Source organism: Centruroides sculpturatus, unplaced genomic scaffold (genome assembly GCF_000671375.1).
Source record: "Centruroides sculpturatus isolate CEXI.00-Female unplaced genomic scaffold, Cexi_2.0 scaffold371, whole genome shotgun sequence".
NCBI classification, from domain to species: Eukaryota; Metazoa; Arthropoda; class Arachnida; order Scorpiones; family Buthidae; genus Centruroides; species Centruroides sculpturatus.
In genome coordinates this window covers 366,563-387,487 of record NW_019384600.1, presented here as the reverse complement: position 1 = coordinate 387,487, position 20,925 = coordinate 366,563, and the positions used below count along the sequence as shown (strand labels likewise).

Genomic DNA, 20,925 nt, shown 5'->3' with positions numbered 1-20,925 from the left:
CCCTTATTCCATACTTGCTTTATTCTTCATAAGTGCTTAGCACCATATAAGGAAATTTATAAAGACCTTTTAACTAGAAGCAAGCAATCTAAAATTACATACATTTTGCAAAAGGTAAAGCATGGATCTGAAGATAATGCAGGAAAATGCTCAAAGGATAAGGATAACTTGCCAAAAAGAAAACGCTCTCGGTTAATTAATAGTGTTTTTAGTGATGACGAAGAAAACATTGTTTAATTTATATTAATATGTATCACTTTAAAAAATTTTAATGAAGATATTTATCTTAATTACAAAAATATACTAGCATGTTTTTTAATTTTTGGAACCTAACCCTCCTTTTCGTATTAGTTCTTTGTTTTATATAACACGGATTCGCATAACGCGGCAATTTTTTGGAATGTAACTACCGTGTTATACGGGGGTTACCTGTACTGTAAATCAATTTTCTATATTTGAGCCATTCAAATGTCAAGAAATCTGTCTATTGCTGTTTTTGTGGGAAGTTTAACAAGGTTCTTGATACATATAATACAAATAAATTTAAATAGAATGAGCAGTTATTTATTGTGACTTTGTCACAATGCTAGGCTGCAATTTTTCGTCACAATACTTTCCTTGTGTCTTGCCCTGTACAACATACTTTTCTTGTTAACAATAGAGATATGTCAGTTTTCTATGTAACTCTGTTTTCTCCATTCAGGAGAAATTTTGTAATTGAAATAACGTGACTTCCAGTTCAAATTCGAAGTTCATAATCAGTGTCTCCTGTTGATAAGCTTTCCATATCTTATCTTGACTTTCATCTATCTAACTCCATTCTGGAGGAAGGACAGATGCCACTGGGAATTTATAGGTCTACAATTTTTGAAAATTACAGCACAAACATCCATTTTAACAAAATGTCTTATCATTAATTATTTTAAATAAAGTTCTAAGAAACTCTTAGATTTTTCTAATGTTCACCCTAATTTGTTTTATTCCTTGGCTATATTTATGAAAAACATTCAATTTTATATGATGTCAATAACATCAAATAAAATTACCAGCATTATTTATTTACTCCAAAAATATATTTGTCTATTAATAAATTAATTGATAAATAAAATGCATAAAAAGTCATTGATGAATGTTCAATGTTAGAAAGTGGCATTTATGTAATTTACTATTTGAAGAATATGAAATTTATAGAGTTACTACTAAAATATAGTTGCCAAGTCAAAGTAACAAATACATGCTCTAGATCAAAAGGCCACAAGTAGCAGTTTGCATAATGATTAGCATGTATATACATCAAAAATAGATTAGATGTCCTTATTTAAAAAAAAAACAGAAAACATACTTTCATGACTCAAGTATAATTTTGCTGTCATGAATTTTAACACTTTGATTTATTTTTAACTGCATGGTAAACTTATGCTTATTAACATACAAGTATTTATGGAACTTTTATACAATCTTCCAAATAAGCTTTCCCTGAAAATGTATACTTTTTCCAGTTTTAAAACAATTTGTTTTATTTGTTTTGATATTATTTTAAGGCTGCATTTTGCTTGGAATTTTTTCATTGACAGACAACTCTTCACTCCTTGGAAATCGTTTTAAATCCTCAGTCCATGATTGCTTATTTTTTACGTGTCATTCGAATGCAAATTATTATTGTGGTTGAAATAGTTTTAATTTTATTTCTGCACACCCGTAATGGCTGATGATTTCAGCTGTAGAAGAAAAACATGTTGTGTGTTTTAAGTACTGTACATTCTAGAGGGAATGATAATTCGGGATAAATGTTACACGGAAGCTTGTTTCCGTCGCTTCTTTATAAGCTTGTTTCCGTCGCTTCTTTTTCTTTAATTTTATAAGAAGCGAAATTGCAGACGAATTTCATAAACCGTGGGCTTAGCAATTCTCAACTCGGGATGAGACGCACGCACGTTCGATGAGAAACCGAACGATTCGTTAACATAGACGACTAACATGCGATGAAACGTTTGGAAATGTCCAGTCGATGATGGCAGTTCGAATGCGGATAGGTGCAGTGGCGTGCCGTGACATTTGATGATAGGAAGCTGTGTTTCTATAAGATGCCGACTTCCAGGAGCAATCAGTTAATTCTTTCTTTAAATGTATTTTTAATAGATTATTTATCTGACGTACTTAATAAATAAACAAGTTCAATATTATTACCTCTGTTATTAGATCCAATATATTCCATATGCCCTCTAAATGCCAATTCTTGCTTTGAATTACCTCTGTTATTAGATCCAATATATTCCATATGCCCTCTAAATGCCAATTCTCGCTTTGATAAAAACATATATTTATTTAGATATAGTATATCTATTAACCGTAACCATCTCGTTATAATTTTCATTATTTATTTTATATTATTTACTAATGTTAAATTCTATTCCGCTTCGATTTCCAAATTGCTTCAAATACGAAAGAATCGACGATTTTTCGTGTCTTTTGCCAGCTAAATTGTCAAAGACATTCTTATTCCACACACNTTTAAACGTTTATCTAGTGATATTACGACTTCAATATTTGTGGCGGACAGACGAAAAGCCGAATAAAATGACTTAAACTTGATTTTTATTTTTCCATATACTTTTTTAACAAGCGATGTATAATCGGGAACGACGTAACTCGAAACGACGTAAGTCGAGGTATGCCTGTATATGATGGTGACTTAATGTAATGTGGTTCTTGGATACAAAATATTCATATAAGGCTGTGACTTACACCAACACCCATATCATATGGCAACCACTTAACTGTAGATAGCAGTCTAATCTCCTATCTCTAGTCAAATTACATCAAATTATTAAATTAACCTTATTATGGTCTGATAATTTGGCATTACTTAAACATTGGGTTTATGGATTGTTTATACATGGTAACCACTATTTATCAACTTACTGTTCACCATACTCAGACATCACTACCGTCCACATTGTTCCAACTTTTTCTGTATCAAGATTCTTATGGCTCAAGCTGCATTTATGCAGTGACAAGTAAAAAATATAGGCACAATGAACAAAATACTGTAAATTAAGCCAATAGATTTTAAACTGCATGTATGTATGTGTATAGGTATACACATGTGCTGGACATAATAAATTCAATTCAGTAGTCTACAGAAGATGAAATAATAAACCTGATTCTGCTGCCACTGGGTCTACAGGTTCTCTGCAATTTATGCAGGTCCATACTCTATCAAAGCACATTGCAGTATATCAAGTCACCAGTGTATGTAATTAGAAAAAATTCAAGAAGTAATGAAAATAAATATTCAGCATTAAAATGATAATATTAATTTTGAAAATAGATACTAAATGTTAATGAATGTATTAAAAGTCAAATAGTATGGCAATCAATTAAGAAACAGTTTAAGTTTACATTTAAATTTTTATTTATTTTTCAGAGGATAGTCTAGTTAAAGTTGATGTGTCTCTAACTAGAGATGAAATAGATTTTTGTTATGGAAAACTGAATCAACCAATCAGTCATCTTATGGCCTATGCAGAAGATTTGGCCAGTGGATCCGTAGTTTATCGTGGCACAAGAATGCGTACCAAATTTTCATTTAGTTTGAAGATGTATGCTGATGAAGCTAAAGTATGTAGAAATTATTTAATTTTTTTTATTGTAGACAGTGCTTATTACAGAAAGTTATTTGATTCAGCTTATGTTTTTATTTTCCCAAATATTTTACCCTTTGTTTAGTTTTTCAGTTTAACAATAAATATTTGAAAAATTGTGTTGTTTAAAGAAATTTTTTTATTAAAAGATTTGATTCTGTGTATTATCATTTTATATACGTTAGTGTCGAATTATTTGTCTGATATACAAAATTAAAATTTGCATTGTATATGTTTATTTGTACATAGTTATGAAGAGATAATACTTCTAATATTATATGCTATAAACATTTTTGTTACTTTGTAACAAAATAATACTCAGTCTTTTTATGTACAGGGATCCACTCTATAGTATCACATTGTATCATGAAAATATCACAATATAAATATAATAATAAATTAGATCAGATTAGATAATAGTATAAATTTTTATGATTTATTTCAAATTTCTTGGGTAAAAATTTGTTTCCTTCATTAGAAGCTGAAGTTTACAACAAAAATATTAGTTTCATATAAAATACTAAAACAAATATTAAAAAATATTCAATGGGCTATGTGTTTAAAAGATGACTTGAAAGGGGGTGTGGGTTATACACTAATTTTAAATTGCAGTATGAACTCACATCTATGAAGTAACAGCTGATCCATAGGCATGGAGCCTATGGTAAAGAAGATTGTGCAAGGGTTTTCTTTTCATTCTAGCAATTTTCTGTGAGGTATGCCTTGTGTGCTATACACATTAAAATAATTTTTCTTTATTAGAATATAAGATATAAATAAATTAATATTTATTTTAAACTGAAAAAGCTGCTTCTTAAAATCAATGATAATGTGGTGATAGAACTGTTGAAGAATTATTGTTTGGAAGGAAATTTAATCCCTTCATAATACCAGGCTAATATTCAGGATTTGTATTCTTTCTGTTCACTATCTCTTGCTGATATCTGTGTGAAAATTACCCAAAATCATTTATTTTTGACAGTTTAATTTTTGTTTTGGAAGACCTTATCACTTCATGTAATGTTGTGATTATAAAACAAATTTAATAAAATAATTACATAGTAATTATAGTAAGCGCATCATAAATCTACTTTAATGGAACTATAGACACCAAGACCATATCCATCCTTCTATATACATTGCCAGGATGTTACAAATACTGGAAATATTGAAAATGCTTACATCTTTATTGCTGATTGCCTTACTTAATATCTATACTTCCCTACATGGTCTATGTCAGTGTTTCTCAATGGGGCCACAGACAAAAAATCAACTTTTGGGGAGCCAGAGCAAACTCTAGGGGAGCCACAGTCAGACTAAAACATTAAAATTATATGAGAATGATTAAACTTCAATAAGTAAATTATTAAAATATTATGTTTAAATAAAATAAAGTAAATTTTATAAGGAAATTTTGAACCTAAAATGCTTTATTTGTTATCAGATAATATATGTACATTTGTTTCTTGTAAATGTATGCAAAGCATACCATTTTCATTTTTTTCATACCATGAAACATCAATTTAGCATTATCATTTGTTCACTTCTGAAACTGGCACAAAATTGAGTGTGGAGCTAAACTTAAGCATTTTAAAAATTAACAGTTATATATAGTAATACTGTACACATAAATTTGAAGGTTGAAAGTTACATGCTTTAACATTATCAATATCATCTGAAATGCAAAATCTATCAAAATGAGTTATTTTTATGGGGACCACAGAAAATTATTAAGCTCAAAAGGGACAAAAGGTCAAATAAGGTGGAGACACTGGTCTATATTGTATGGTTGCAAACTAGTCAAAGTGCATACTGATTGTATGATGAATGCTTTTTACTGAAAAAGATTTACCATACAATCAAAGTGAGGGTTTTTTTATGTGCAAATGTTTGTATGTATGTGTACACATTTGCATATAAAAAATATATATATTTCTTCTATTATATTATTGTTTATACATCAATATACAATTTATTTTCAGAATAGCTAAAAACCATCTTAAAAATTATAGTTGTAAATTAATAATCACAATTACTCTATATTTTTAAATGAAATAATAACTTATGCAGTTTTTAAATTATTCATTATTTTATTCTTTTGTTTGCAAAATAATAAAAAACAGATACAGTCGATTCCACTTAATGGCATAGCATTGGGACCAAAAAGTTTTTGGGGCTACAAAACAGCAGGGCTACTAAACAAACATCCCAATCAGTTATGCAATTGAGATACAATATAATGAGTTATGTTAAAGAGCTATGCTAACGCCTGTTCTCACCAATAAAATAAACATCTGAGTGTAATAAAACCATTTTAATAATGAGAAATTATTTCTGTACAAAAATAAATTATTGCAATACAATCTAGAAAATGGGAAGATTCTCTTCCCATGATTGAGAGCTGATAAAGGAAACTGGACAGAAGTTGCGTGTGGAAAAGCCAAAAATATCCAAATTTGTGTCTCTTTTGTTTAGTTTTCCAAGAAAAATACTGTGACAGCAGGGCTACTAAGCAGAATTCTGGGGCCAGTGGGTGAAGTAAATTATGCTTGAATTATAGGATTTGATTCCATTCTTGATGTTTTGTCCTAATATGCAGCATGTCCTACTAACCGACAGGACTAATAACCGGAATCGATTGTTAGTATATAAATATGTCATAGCCACATACTGAAATTTGTCATTTCAAGAAGAGCTTAGCCATTTCTTGAAGCACTAACATATCCTGTAGTAAACATTTGTTTCAGAATATTCTAGTTTTTCTGCTCTTTTGAAATGCTAACCTGGTTTCTGCAGGTGTTGAAATAAGTATTTTAGTGTCCTATGGGACTAAAGATGGCCAAAATTGAAAAAAAAATTAATATATGTAAAAGTTGCCATCAAGGATACTTGAAGCATGCAATGCCATAATGTAAATGCCAAAAAACAAACTTCTCAGGAGAGGTAAAAACACTTTTTTAGTGAATTTTAATTTCACAATAAAATTTCACATTTCAATTTTATAATAAAATAGTAGAAAACTCACTAGGTTACAAATTCTCTGGAATATCAAAAAGACGTAAATATAAGCTTTTGTAACATTTTAAGCACCAAAAGTCACATGACTTTTGGTGTTTAAAATTGAGTGTGGAGTGCTTACAGTGCCACAATATTTTTTTTTTTTCCAGCAGAAAACATTGCATTTAAAAGCAAATTCTTCAATAAAACATATTTAGAGAAAAGTGGCATTTACATTATGGCATTGCATACTTCACTTATCCAAGTATTTGCACATTGTTTCTACACTTCTGTATGTTGTATTCAGCTTTTTTGTTTTACACCATGTGCTAATAAATCATTAAACATTACATAAAATGTATATTTCAGCATCTGTGTAATGAAAATAGACATCTGCATAAACCAGGTTAATATTTTATAAAAAAACTAGCAATGAGAGTTGTGTAACTTTCCCAGCTGTTATAAACGTTTTTTTAAATGAAAACTTACATTATTAGGCAAAAAGTAAAATTTTGTTTGGACCATCTGTTATCAGATTTTGTTATAAAAAATTTTTAATTACTATAAAATGACAAAAAAGTTTAATTTTGAGGGTAGGGGTCAGTTTTATTAAAAAATAAGTGTAAATGTTAATCTATATATATGAAAACGAATGTATGCCTGTCTGTCCTTCATCATTACTACACCATTTATCCAATTGCCATGAAACTTTGGGAAGTTGTTTAATACACTCCCACGAAGGTTTCTGGCATAGTACATTTATCCTACAATAGGTGGCTCGCGTGTATACGAGCATTTCATAGTGAGCATTTCAGTCTGGTTAGGAGTTGAAACTTGAAATTTGGTACATAGTTAGGGTACATCACGAAAATGCACACTAAGAAGGGATTTTTCAAAATCCCTCCCGGCAGGGAAAGGAAGAGGATTAAGGCTTCAACAATGGAAGTGTTAAGAAGAAAGCAATGTGCAAGATTTACAAGCACAGATGCAGTTTTTTGTGTTTTTGCACAAAATCAAACATTTTTAGACCCATCTATAAATAAAAATTTTCTAATCAGTCTGGAAACAGGGGAACCTAATTCTTGCATTCTTTGAAAACAGGTAAAATTGGCTATAATGTAATAATCTTAATCTTCGCTATCGTTACTTTTTGCCTGAGCAACGCCGGGCTTATCTGCTAGTAACAAATAAAATCTTCAATAAGTCCCATCCCTCTTGAGATACATGACCCGCTCTCTCCCCCTACCCTCTTGACCTTTCACCATCAAAATTTAATAGCATCAGTGCCCCTAATACACAAACCTCCCTGCAAAAGTTCAGAAATTTCTGACAAAAAGCATATGTTAAGCTTCAATTTGGGTGAACTCCCATACATACCGACATCTAGACATAAAGAAAAAAAACCGACATTTTTTGCATTTTTTGTTTCAAAGTCCCAAGTCCAAAAATTTTTTAAATCTGGGGAGGTCATATTTCAACTAATCGCCATACTTTCCCTCTATTATATGGACTGTTTATTTTGAAAGTAGTGTAAGTCCATTTTTGAAAAAAATTGAGAAATCACATATTATACATACAATCTAGTGTAGACTTTTTATTTATAAACAATTCACACTTAGCACTTTAAAATAACCATATGCTTTGATCAATTAAAAATTCATCGGTAAATGACATTGCATAACCATTGATTATGAAAGTGGTATAAGTCCATTTCCTGCAGTGTAATTAAGCACTTGGGCTGTCCATAAATTACATCTGCATTTTCCTTGAAACTTTTACTCCCCCGTCTTGTCCCAGTTTGTTGAAGTTTTTGTAATCCCTTCCCCTCTCTGGATGTCCAACATAACTCAACCTCCATTAAAACCTTCATCACTTTATGAATAATAGCTACCATAAGTAGAAATGAAACATACAAGAAACTTTGGAATAAATATAATAAAATGCATAAAATCTATAAAATTTAATGAAATAAATGGATGTCCGCTAATGCTCAACCCCCGTTGTCCGACCTGTCTTAACTCCCTCCCTCCCTTTCAGTGTTGACATAATTTATGGACAGCCCTTACAACAGAGGAGTAAAACTATGAATATTACCAACAAATGTACAATTTTATGGAATGGAAAAAAAATCCATGTAATAAATCTAAATGAAAAGCAGTGTCTAATGGTAAACTCAGAATAATGATAAACTTATTATAAAATAGTTTAACAATAAGTAAATATTTTTAATGTTCAGAATAAACAACACTATTTTATTTCTTGTTATTATATATAAACAAAATCAGAATAAAACACAATGTGTTTCAAGTGAAATTGAGTTTTGCATAATAGAAATTTAATGAATTTTACAATTCAATAATTATGAAAGTGGTGCAAGTCCATTTATGACCCAGAAAGAATATATTAGTTTATTAACTAAACTAATATATTCTTTCTGGGTTTAAATTCACATAGAAGTCTTTATGTAATCAACTTACATATTTCTAAAGTCAAGAAACATTGTCAAACTTAGTACTTTATTTATATTTTTGAATCAATTAAAATGAAAATGTTTGAATATCTTGAAAGAAGAAAAATGGACTTACACCACTTTCAAAATAAACAGTCCATATAACAGCCAGGAAACCAGGAAAATAAAAATGATCAGAAAAAGTAAATAAATTCTGAAACTTTTTTACAGGATGTGCTAGCACTTCAACAAATAGCTAGGTATTACTTGAAATAGAAAATTCAAGCCATATACATATGTATATGGCTTGAATTTTCTATTTCAAGTGCATTTTTCTATACATATACATTATATATGTACATAAAAAATTCATTGTATACTGCTTCAAAATAAAGTTTTGTCATCTTTATTGTAAAGTTAGTAATATCTTTTTTTAGTTCTGAGAATGGAATTAATAAACATTTAAAACTGTTTTAATTATTATGATATATTATTTCAGACTTGGTTAGAAGCAGCTTCCCAAGAAGAAGAAAAACACAAACAAGAAGTTTTATCAACTTTTGCCAGCAGACAAGAAAATCTAGACTCCACACCCGATTTATCTAATCACCATAGAACAGTCACTATGTGAACAATGTGGATCCAGTTTCAGAAATATGAAATTTGGTTATATTTNAGAAATATTCGAAGAGCGACATTGATATTTGGGTAAGACTCAATTAAACCAAAATCATGAAGAGCCTGTGGAATATTAATCGGAGATGCAGTTCCTATATTTTGTATGAGTCGTTACTTCAAACTTAAAGCTTTCAACTTCACTTGTGAATTCGTACTTTTTTAAATCTTTGCTATGTTTAATAGCGAGATCTGCAACTGATTTTTTTTAAAATCAACAACACTCATATATTGTAAAGAAGAGCCATAGAGAAAGCAAAAATCAGCCTTTTTTCAGTAGCATTTTAAAGACCTCAGGGACCCCTTCGTGGTCCTACTCGGCCGCATAGTTCGCTTACTGCTTAATCCGCCGGTGAGGTATACAACACACATGCGTACCACTATAAAGCGAAAAGTTGTCAGAATTTCTGCACGCCTTTTACAACCTCGAGACTAAGATTTTATTCGAGAGTTACCACGTCTTTAATTTAGCAATTAAAAAAATCCTCGGGCAGATTTATTTTTCCTACAAAATGTTACCTTTACAGATTTCTAGCTCTGCACACTGTAGATAAATCTAGAAATAGAGTTTTGTATATCGTAATAATATTAGTCGTCGCCAGAGAGCTCTATAAATTCGAAAACTATAAACATAAATTTAAATTTCTCAAAAAATAAATAAACAAAATTTCAAAAGTCGCTACTTTTGGCTGATTTGTCTGCGGTCTCCGCTATCTCACTATATCCCTCTAAAAGTCGCCACGGTTAGGAACACTGGTGAGCAGACATTTACGGTCTAAATAAGGCTAAATGTAATCTCCAATAAAAAGGAGGAAAAATTTCGGATTTAAAGCTATAATTTCTTGTGAACAGCAGTTTGGTCCCCCTTTCAAGTGGGCCCTATGCGAATGCACCTGTTGCACCTGCCTAGTTACGGCTCTGATGTTAAACTTAATAGATTTGTTTTCTAACTAATTCGTTTTACGACCAGGTGTTGTCCACAGTGGCGTACCGTGGGTGTCAGCCGCCCGGGGCGGAGGAAAATTTCGGTCCCCCTTATTTAGGTATTTCAATTTAAAAGACCAAAATTCAGTTTTGTCACAGAACAAGCAATGAAAAATTCGATGGTAGTGCAGCGACCTGTTTAAAATAGTTCTATTGGATATTAGTGGTGTATATGAACGCAAATGAATCGTACAAGAAAAAAAAGGTCGACAGGTTTCGCAGGAATTCATCGGATGAAAAAGTTACTAGTTTACCCGGCGAGCCGATTCCCGGACTGTCCGGACAATAGCACTATCGTAGGCGCCATACAAGTATAGATTAGGATGTTTCAAATGTTTACAAGATATTATTATTGTTTATTGTGAAATTTTGCCGCCCCCTAAAAAGTGCCGCCCCCACTACGGTACGCCACTGTTTTCCATAACGATTTCTTAGCAACGTAGCGGGAATACTTCAAAACCAATTATCGATGATAAAGTATGGTTTTAAAGCTAAACTATCGACAAAAAATTCCAAGCACACCGTACAGTACGAGGTATACGCTATCTGAACGTCACGACACTAGCGGCATCTCGTGGTAAAACCCAGAACTATGGCTACGGAATCGTTCTGTAATTAGACGCCAGTTACATAAATATATATAACAAAGGAAAAGTATGGCGATCGGTCAGAAAATGACCCCTCCCCCGAGATTAAGTATACTGTACACCCTAGGACTTCCAAAAAATGTCCTATACTGAAGCCTAATGAAACAACTAATTAACGTGCGTAATGACGGCTAACTACAGATACTATTCCACCAGAAATGGACCCACCATTGGGTGAAACTACTGAACACTGGTCATGGATTCGGGCCTCGCTAACGAGTAGGCCACGCAGAGTTTACTGGGGATTTTCTTCACGTGTCACAATAGGGGCCAGTTTCCAATAAAAGATATTCCCCCTCGTCAGTTGGCCCGTGTGTCGCGTTGTCGTATACGAATAAAATCGTATCAAACCAATCCAACAGAAAAGAACTCATGAAGGATTTTATGCAAATGCACATTGTGTCTTTGTCAACTATTGTTTTATATTATTTTTATACTGGTATAAATCTGCTAATTAACATATAAACAATTAAAATTAACATTGACCCGCTTTAGAATGATTATAATAATAATCATGGTAGTAGTAGTAGTAGCATAAGTGGGGATAAAATTCACAAATTCTATGTGTAATTAAAAGATGAAGTTTCTAGAACAAGGTTTTAATTTATAGAATATAGAAAACTGCTACTACACTACAGCATGGGTTCGAATCCGTGCGAATTCTATAAGAAATTTTCATTTGGAGCACGTCCCTAACCACCCGGCCTCATTGTTGGCCTAGCCGAACCCACGATAGGTATTGGGGAAAAGACCCTCTTAGTGTTCATAAGGCGTTTAAATGAAAAAGTGAAGGAAAAAAACACCCCTAAAAGCTTCAGAAATCAGTTCGTTCGTTTATTTATTAAGTTACGGCGATGCAACACTTAAGCGATCTATCTAGGGGGGTGCTTTCCGGAAGGTCTTCTATGCATAAATAAGGGTAACAGACCCCTATTTATGCATTACAGACGTGAATAAAATCAGGAAAACTCCACGTAATCAGTCTGTCCTAATGAAGCTCGAACCCACGACTGAACTAAACACTGGAAGTTCCCAGTGTTTAGAGAACGGAACCGCTTGGCCACTGGTGGGCCCAGTTCGTTCGTATTCTCAATTAAATGAATTTTAGATCAATGTGTAATACAGAAATTGCAATTTATTAAAAATACCGAAGAAAATGCCTTCCGGGAAGACTCTATGGGAAACTAACACTTATTTCTTTGTTTTATTAACTCATGAAGAAACCCGGAAAATTCCACGTGGCGAGGGGAGAACCCACGACCAACTACCAGTGTAGAGTAGTTTTATCCACTCGGCTACTCGTGGGGGCGAGAGACAGAANGATTGAAAACGAGCAATTATTCATTGTGACATCGTCACAATGCCGGGCTGCAATTTTTAATCATATTTTTAATTAATTTAATTCAAAACATATGCTCTTCACCTTAAATTAGTAGTGGCTTGCCCCTGTACAGTACATCATACGTTTCCTTTAACAATAGAGTCGTCTGTCTAACACCTTTCGGCAAAAAAGTTTTGAATTGACGTAAAGTGACATTCGGTTGTTGTTATATAGTTAATCGTGCCTCCTGCCCTTAAGGTTTCCATATCTTGTCTCTGATTTCATCTGCCTAACTCTTTTCTAAAGACGGGCGACAGTGGGAATTTATAGGTTATAAAAAAATGAAACAATTAATACTTTTCCCAATTTAACACATAACATGAGACAATTATGGTATTTGTCAAGCACATTTCCACAATTAATTATAGGCCGTTGGAATGTAGTGCAATTAACATTGCTTTGGTTTTCTTTGTTTTATTGATAAAACTATATTTTTAACTATAAAAAGTAGGCATATACTAGTTTTATACATTCTCAGTCAAACATTTTATTCTTTTCTTTTTTATTTGCATATTGCTTCTGTAAACAGTGGTACCGCAAATATAACCAAGAGTGCTACCATCAAATTTTCATTTTCCAAATGTAAAGATATAAATTTAAGGATATGTGGCACCATCTAATTCTCATGACTAGTTAATCTACAAATTTTAAGTTTATCTGTACATTTTTTTGTTTTCCTTGCAGAAATTATCACATTAAGTAATTCTTATCGTTTACATGATTTTAAATAACTGAATCGGAAGGCGAGATATTTCATGCAAAAGCCCGCTGTACACCTATGTAACTTACTGTGTATTTGCATTTTAATTGTTGAATGATGTCAGTTTTTTATAGATGACGTCATCGTTTCGTTACATCATTGCTTATAACATCAAAGTTGACGGCAATTTTTCCTCTGCAGCGATTTTGCTAAATTGTACGATAATAGGCCTACAGTAACATATAAGTGGACTGTCTATTTTCATGCCGTCCTTATCCCGAACAGTTTGTAGATATCTATCCTTTCCGAATGTTCTATCATAACACAACACAAGACCCTCTGTTCTATCTATAAGGAGATAGCCCGATGTAGTAAGCACAGGATTGTAAGGAGTGAGGAAATTGTAGGCTTTTAGAGGAACCCTACAATTTCCTCACTCCTTAGAAATGAAAAGAACGCCATCGAGAGAAAATAGTGCTTCGGCCGAAACAACTTGAAAGGTTAGAAATGTACAAAGCCTTCGTAGTTAACTTCAAGGAGACAGACTCTATTTCGTCAGGCTGGAGAGCGTACAAAAAGTTATAAGTGAAGGTTTCTTCTTCCAATTGTCGGACTAGTGATATCTATCACGTCTTTCTTAATTATGGATAATTAACAGAGACCGAGATTAAAACAGTTCTCTTTATTTCGGATTAGTCCCTATTCGCGCTCACGGCTTCAGTGTCTCCAACATAACGAACAAAAGGTTAGTTCGTCCTAATATGCTTTTGTTATGCACAATGATGGATATAGTGCACAATTTGTACACATCTTAATGGTGTAGTTTCTACGTATCAGTCTCTTGCACTTACTGGCATGTTTTCTTTGTCTATTTTTGATGGGCAAATGCAACGCTTTTTCCATTTCCCATAATTATCAACTCCTTATTATCTCAGGATTTTAACTTTAATACTGTATTATGGTTCATAACATGACAAAGGTCAAAACGTGCTTTTTCATTGTAGATATTTTCACAAGTTGAAACCAAAGTTTTCACAAACAAAGTAAAAGTACGAGCAATTATTTATTGTGCCATGGTCACAATGCCGGGCTGCAAATTTTTATATTTTTAAATCATTTAATTTAAAATATACGCTCGCCACCTCAAATTAGTAGTGGCTTGCCCATGTACATCATACTTTTTCTTTAACAATAGAGTCGTGCCGGCCATCTAGTAAAGAGCAACTAGTGAATTACACTTGAAGGGAGTTTTCTCATGTCAAGCTTCATTTTAATAATATTTATCATTCGATAGAGGAAAAACTACGACGACCCGTATTTTTTCTTTTCTCTCTGTCAATCGTTCGAGAGAAATAAGATACTAAAATATTTTAATGTGATGCATTAGATATAGCTCTGGTGAGAATGGTCTGAATGATTTCTTCTTTTTTGCAATTCAAGATTATAATATAATGATCAGAATGGAACTCAATGCAACCTTTTTAAATTAAACAGAAAATTTATTTTAACTCTCTTATCACTTACGTATAACTAATTAAATGCTTCTATTTTTAAACACATGTTAATACTGTATATTCATGGCAAAATCCAAAATGTATGACAGACGAGAACATTACAACGATAACAGAATAACTTGTAATTTCATATTTTCCGAAACAAAGTATTCATTCGATTACGACAAATGCCTTCATTTCATGTGCCTATCGTAAACAATTAGTTTTAAACATTGTATTTTTCCTTTACATTTAAACATTAAAAAGTAAAATCCTTGAGCAGAATAAATCTATCGACATTCCCAATCCAGATTAATGCTACCACTGCGATACACCGACATGAATTAATTAAAACTCTATTTCTCATAAACAGCTGACTCGATATAAAAGAAAAAATATGGGTCGTATATTTTTCCTATATCGAATTACATATATTTTATTAAATTGTAAGACTAATATGAGAAATCCCCTCTTTGTTAATACTTTGATTAAGTCTCATTTAATTAAATGCAACTTTCTATATCATGCTGGAGTCAATTGACAGAATTACCCAACAGATTATAAATTCGAAATTTTATTAGTTTTACTAACAAACTTTAAACGTTTGTACAAGTTATATTAACTCTACGTATAATTAATAACAAAAAAGATTACATGAAAAAGAGTTACACATATTTACAGAAAAATATTTCCAAAATCAAACGATAAATATGAATTAAAGATATTTCAAAGCATAATACATACATACTTCTTTAAAAAAAAAACTGAATAAGGTTGATGTGATCATTAAGATCATTCTCTGATTTAGCCTACATTTTGTCTTCCAATTATTACAACGAACATCGATTTTGGTTACGTAAACCAATACATATTCTTATACTAATAAAGTTGTGTGAAGGGGGTCTGCTGACGACAGTGTATAAATTTAGTGCACTCGCAGTGTGAGAAATGATATATTCAATCAATCCCTTATCAACTGAACAGCAAACCAACCCGACAATAGCAATGATAAATTCAAAATTGTCAGCATTTCAATAAGACGACATACATTATAAATAACGTTATGATTGCGACCAATCAATACATAAACTCTAAATAGGAAATAATTTCGTTCCAAGTTTTCATTACTGATTTAAATAAAACTTTGAATACGACAGATTAAATTTTTGACAAAATCTGGTTTCATCAATAACGTAAGTAGCAAATTGTGTTCAATACGAAAAAATAGGTATTATTTGTAAAATATATATCTTCAAAGAATAGATGTTGCCTGTAATTTAACTTGTACTAAAAAACGATAAATACTTTATTGGCGTAACAAATGTTTTTAACGATAAGATATTGCTTACTAAAATAATTATTAAAATGTTTCATAAATTTATAAATTACCAACAAATTTAAATTTACACACATTGGCTTTATTGCATTATCATACAACAGAATAGAACACAAACGAAACATTCGTATGATTAAATCAAACAATGTAAAAACTCTTTATACACAGTGATCGAATATTATCTAGACTACGTACGTGTTGTTTGTATGATGATATGAATTAACTTCCTACGAATCTGATGATGGCCAGATTTATGTCGATGTATTTTTACAGTCACATACTCTCGGCGATGACAAGATGTTGTACAGTTTTTATCAAAAACATAAATATAGAAGTTTCATCTGCTCAGACTATGAGATCGCTCCCTATTTTCGATTTCTTTTCTTTTATCTAGTTCGTGCAATTTTAACGAATTGGGAAGTTTACTAAAAAATGAATGACTCATGGCATCGTCCAGAGAAATTCGCTGAGATGGTTCGTATTGCAGCATCTGAGATATAAGATCAAATAACTGCTGATGATCTTCATCGTCAGACATCATATACCTCTGCAATGCAATCCTCTTCATTAGTTGCTATATCATACAGTACATTAGAACTGAATTAGTTGAATACTATTTCTAAAAATAACTTGAGAACATCAAATAAAAGGATTTAACATTTTTAAATCACTTATTTTTTATTCAATATAATTCTATAATATATAGCTTGAAATAGAAAGTTTATTAAGTTATTAATAATAGAAATTAGTTAATTATTTTATAGAACATTTCATTTTCGTTTTCATGACAAATTCCCTTAAATTTACATTTTTACAATTGAAGTAAAATCTGAGAAATGTAACTACTGTATTTCTGTGATTAAATGTATAGAACATACCACCCCTACTAGGGAAATATCAAAATATAATTATGGCATATTACTTCCTAAATAAAACGAAGTTTTTCCTCATTTACTTTTCATAAATGAAAAGTAATATTGAGAAAGAAAAAAACAAATTAAATTCCTCACAGGATCAACAATTTAACTAAATTAGAAATTTCAGTTTGTTAAGTATTCATGAACTTGTTCGTATTTTTATAAATATGAGCTATAAGATCAAATTTGACATTTTCATTACATATTTTAAAAAAACTTATAAAAGTTTTTGAATAAAATTGTATTTTTACATTAATTGTTTGAAATACTAAACAACATTGTTAATGTAATGTAAGATAGATTATAAATGTCCAAAGTAAAATGATATAAAAATGCCAAATTTCTAAATACCGTTTTATAAACAAGATATATTTCTTACATGATAATGAAGGTTGGATGACATGCTAAACAGCATTTATTATCATATGCATTATATATCAACTAATAACTGTCTTCAAGAAAATGTTTCTTCTACTCTAAATTATTTAAATTTTGTAAAGTTTACTAATAAAGCTATTTTATGTCTTGTATTTGGAATAAATTAAAAACTAATTTTTCTGTAAAAACAACAAAAATATTTGATTCTGAAAAATAGATACTTTTATGAAAACTTCCCACTAAAGAAAATCATTTATTTAAAAAGAAACTGTGATAGAATATTAACACTTACGACAAATTTGATAAAAGGCCTATTCAAAAAATACAATATGATGATTTTGCTGTTCTATTATTTCATTTATTTATTAAGACCAGTTCATACTTCATCAGAAAAGAGAAGAGAATGTACTTATTTTCTATTATTCTATTCTTATGGATATTCATATTTCAAAAGAGAAACATGCATATGTTTCTGGTACTTGCAGTTAAGTACATTTTATTTTATGTACACTTTATTTTAGACTCGCAAAATTCTTATAAACCACACAAAAATCATGAATAAAAACTTTTTAATTCAAGAAGAAAAGTGGAGAGTATTACAGTAGAGTGTTGATTATTCGAATGTTGATCAACCAAAATGTTGGTTAACCGAAAGCGTTCCAGTCAGACTATGTCGTGCTGAATCAAACGTTTTTGATACTAGATTAACTTCTAAAGTATAATTTCTTTTTGTTTTTATATTTTTCAATATATTCGTTTTGTTTGTACAAAATAAAGTAATAATTTTTAACAGTACAATAGCCACAAGTATTATTATAAAAATTTTCGTTAGGCTTAACATCAACGAAAATTCAATGCAAAGTGACACGCAACAGAGTAAAAATTTTAACATGGGACATATTAATATAGTATTATTAAGATATACTAATATATTATATTAATAATGTATTTTTTCGTACATAATTGGTTATCCGAAAAATCGATTTTCTGAACAATCCCAGTTCCCAATTGATTCAGATAATCAACGCTCGTTCTACTGTTCATTCATGAGTGTTCTGTCCTAGGACAGGTCCTTGGAAAGCAGTCAAATTATAGAATTCTCCTTCTCCAACATTCTCTATTTCGAGCTTCCTCTTTTATTTCTTTATAAGTTTTACCTATTAAAACATCACCTATCAATACTTTTCTTTTTCTTCCACTTTGTTTCCTTGCATCAATTTTTCCTTCTAATGCCACTTGCATTAATCCTTCTCCTCACAATATATGACCTAGCCAGTTATTTTTTCTTCTTTGTATTGTTTTTAAAAGAGATCTCTGTTCCTGGATCAAATTTTAAACATCTTCATTCTTAACTACTATATAACCTAATAAAAGAAATTAAGGATGATCTGAAAGGATATTTTTGATATTTTAGGTAAGTTTTAAATATCCCATATCAATGATAAATTATGATTTGTCAAACATTATGCAGATCCAATTCTAATCATTTCAATTTTATCAGTTCTGAATTTAAAGACTTAAAGGATTGTGGACTACCCAGCAGTAAGTAGCTTCTGACAGCTTTTCATACTGACCAAAAGAGAAAACAAGTATGTCACTACTAATACGTGAAGTGTTATGCACTAAACCTATTTACTGTTGTTGTTTTTCTTCTCTTTTTCATTCTCACAAAGTATGAACAAGCCTTTATGTCAAATTAATGATTTAATTTTTGGTAAACTAGCTTCAATAAAATGAAAGACATTTATTTTTTTGTATGTTAAATAAATTCGATAAAAGTATTCTGTAGTAAATTAAAATTAATTGTATTAAATATTACCTATAAAATTTACCACATTAATAACAAATTTAGCATAACAGGTTATTTGAATCTTTTTTAATAACAGTAAACAAATCATCATAAAATTTGATGGAAAAACAAATTGGTATTGCCTTAGACTATCTATGAAAAATGAGATTCTTATCAACCAATATACCTGAGGTTTAAATGTAAGACATTTTTCCTGAAAAATGTTCTATACTTAAACCTGAAGTAATGAATCAGCAAATGCTTGGAAATATTACTTTTAAATTTAAAATCAGCAGAAACACATATATTACATAACTTATATAAATATTAAATGTAATTACTTTAGTATTATTGAATAACATAAGGTAACCAACATTAAATGATAAGACATTATAAATACTATTTTACTTGGCATTTGTCATGAATATCTACAATATCACATTTTAAAAATATATAATTATTGATACATAAATTAGCACTTACACGTAATGGCTTACAATTCTCTTTAACATATCTTCCAGATGAACTTTTCTCATCCCAATCTAATCGACCATGATAAAAATATTTTGTTCTGTATAAAAAAACCATTTGTTAGTAAGCGATTTCAAAACTGTCATTATTTATATATTGTAATGAAAATATGAAACCACTACAAAACTGTTAAACTAACTCAAGGTATTAAAAGTTTCAAATAAACATAATCCACACAAAAATTGCTTACTGCAAATGTTTGGGAATCATAATATATTAATTATAGAAAGTACTGTGGAACCTCAGTATACGTCCGCTTTAGAATACGTCAAATTCGGAATACGTCCTGTTTTGACAAAACAAATTTTGCTCGGTATACGACATTTTTTCGGTATACGACTTAATTCAATTATACGCACAGTGAAGATCTAGTAAAGTTCTTTCCCAAACTCCGTCTCGTGGAGTTGGTTTCCGTGTGTATCACAATTCGATATAGTGATCCCGGTTCAATGGAAAGCACACCTCCACACTCAAGTTATACAATATTTACAGTTTATTTATAGATTCTATATGTAGTGTACAAGTTCGAAAACATAGTACAGTATATACAGGATGACAAAGCGTGGTGCCTCATGTACTAGATTGGCTTTTGGGAACTATTAAACTTTGGAGAGGCCTCAGTCAGCTTGTGGAGTTGGCTCAACTGCACAGTCCATCCAGTCTCCGCACTTACCCGTCCCTGAGATAGTTACCAGAAAAGAATGCTCTTTCTAAGCTCAGCGAGCTTCCCAAGTGCCTGAGACTACCGTGTACCAGTCTCTTGTCCTTCTCTCTTCCCTCTCTCGTTCGCTCCACAATTTAAGGGTATTTTTGGACTGGACTTCTGACCAATCACAACCTTTTCTTGCCTGAACAGCTTACACTCGGGTCCGCCGTCATTCGACGAGAATCAAGCTTACAGTAATGTCCGTCACTTGTTTACGTTTTTTAGTAGTTTACCATATGGCAAATGGTCTATCGTCAAAGTCGGCGCTTCCTTTGTTTTCCCTCTGTTTACAATCAAC

At 31.1% G+C, this 20,925-nt stretch overlaps 2 protein-coding genes across 10 annotated transcripts in view; one reads left to right on the top strand and one right to left on the bottom strand.

The window, feature by feature from the left end:
- The window catches only part of LOC111624960 (two pore calcium channel protein 1-like), a 71,306-nt gene extending 61,547 nt beyond the window's left edge, over positions 1-9,759 (top strand). Inside the window, exons 25-26 of the mRNA XM_023367955.1 lie at positions 3,428-3,621; positions 9,590-9,759. Coding sequence (XP_023223723.1) covers positions 3,428-3,621; positions 9,590-9,721 — 326 coding nt within the window. The 3' untranslated portion in view covers positions 9,722-9,759. The remainder of the gene's footprint in view (positions 1-3,427; positions 3,622-9,589) is intronic.
- A 5,772-nt stretch (positions 9,760-15,531) lies between these two features.
- The window catches only part of LOC111624968 (serine/threonine-protein kinase Doa-like), an 85,799-nt gene continuing 80,405 nt past the window's right edge, over positions 15,532-20,925 (bottom strand). For 6 of the 9 annotated variants that reach the window (XM_023367965.1, XM_023367968.1, XM_023367969.1 and 3 more), the window contains 2 exons: positions 19,874-19,961; positions 15,532-16,880 (listed from right to left, as the gene is read on the bottom strand). In XM_023367965.1, coding sequence (XP_023223733.1) covers positions 16,644-16,880; positions 19,874-19,961 — 325 coding nt within the window. In that variant the 3' untranslated portion in view covers positions 15,532-16,643. The remainder of the gene's footprint in view (positions 16,881-19,873; positions 19,962-20,925) is intronic. The other 3 variants (XM_023367966.1, XM_023367970.1, XM_023367974.1) reach the window with 1 other exon arrangement.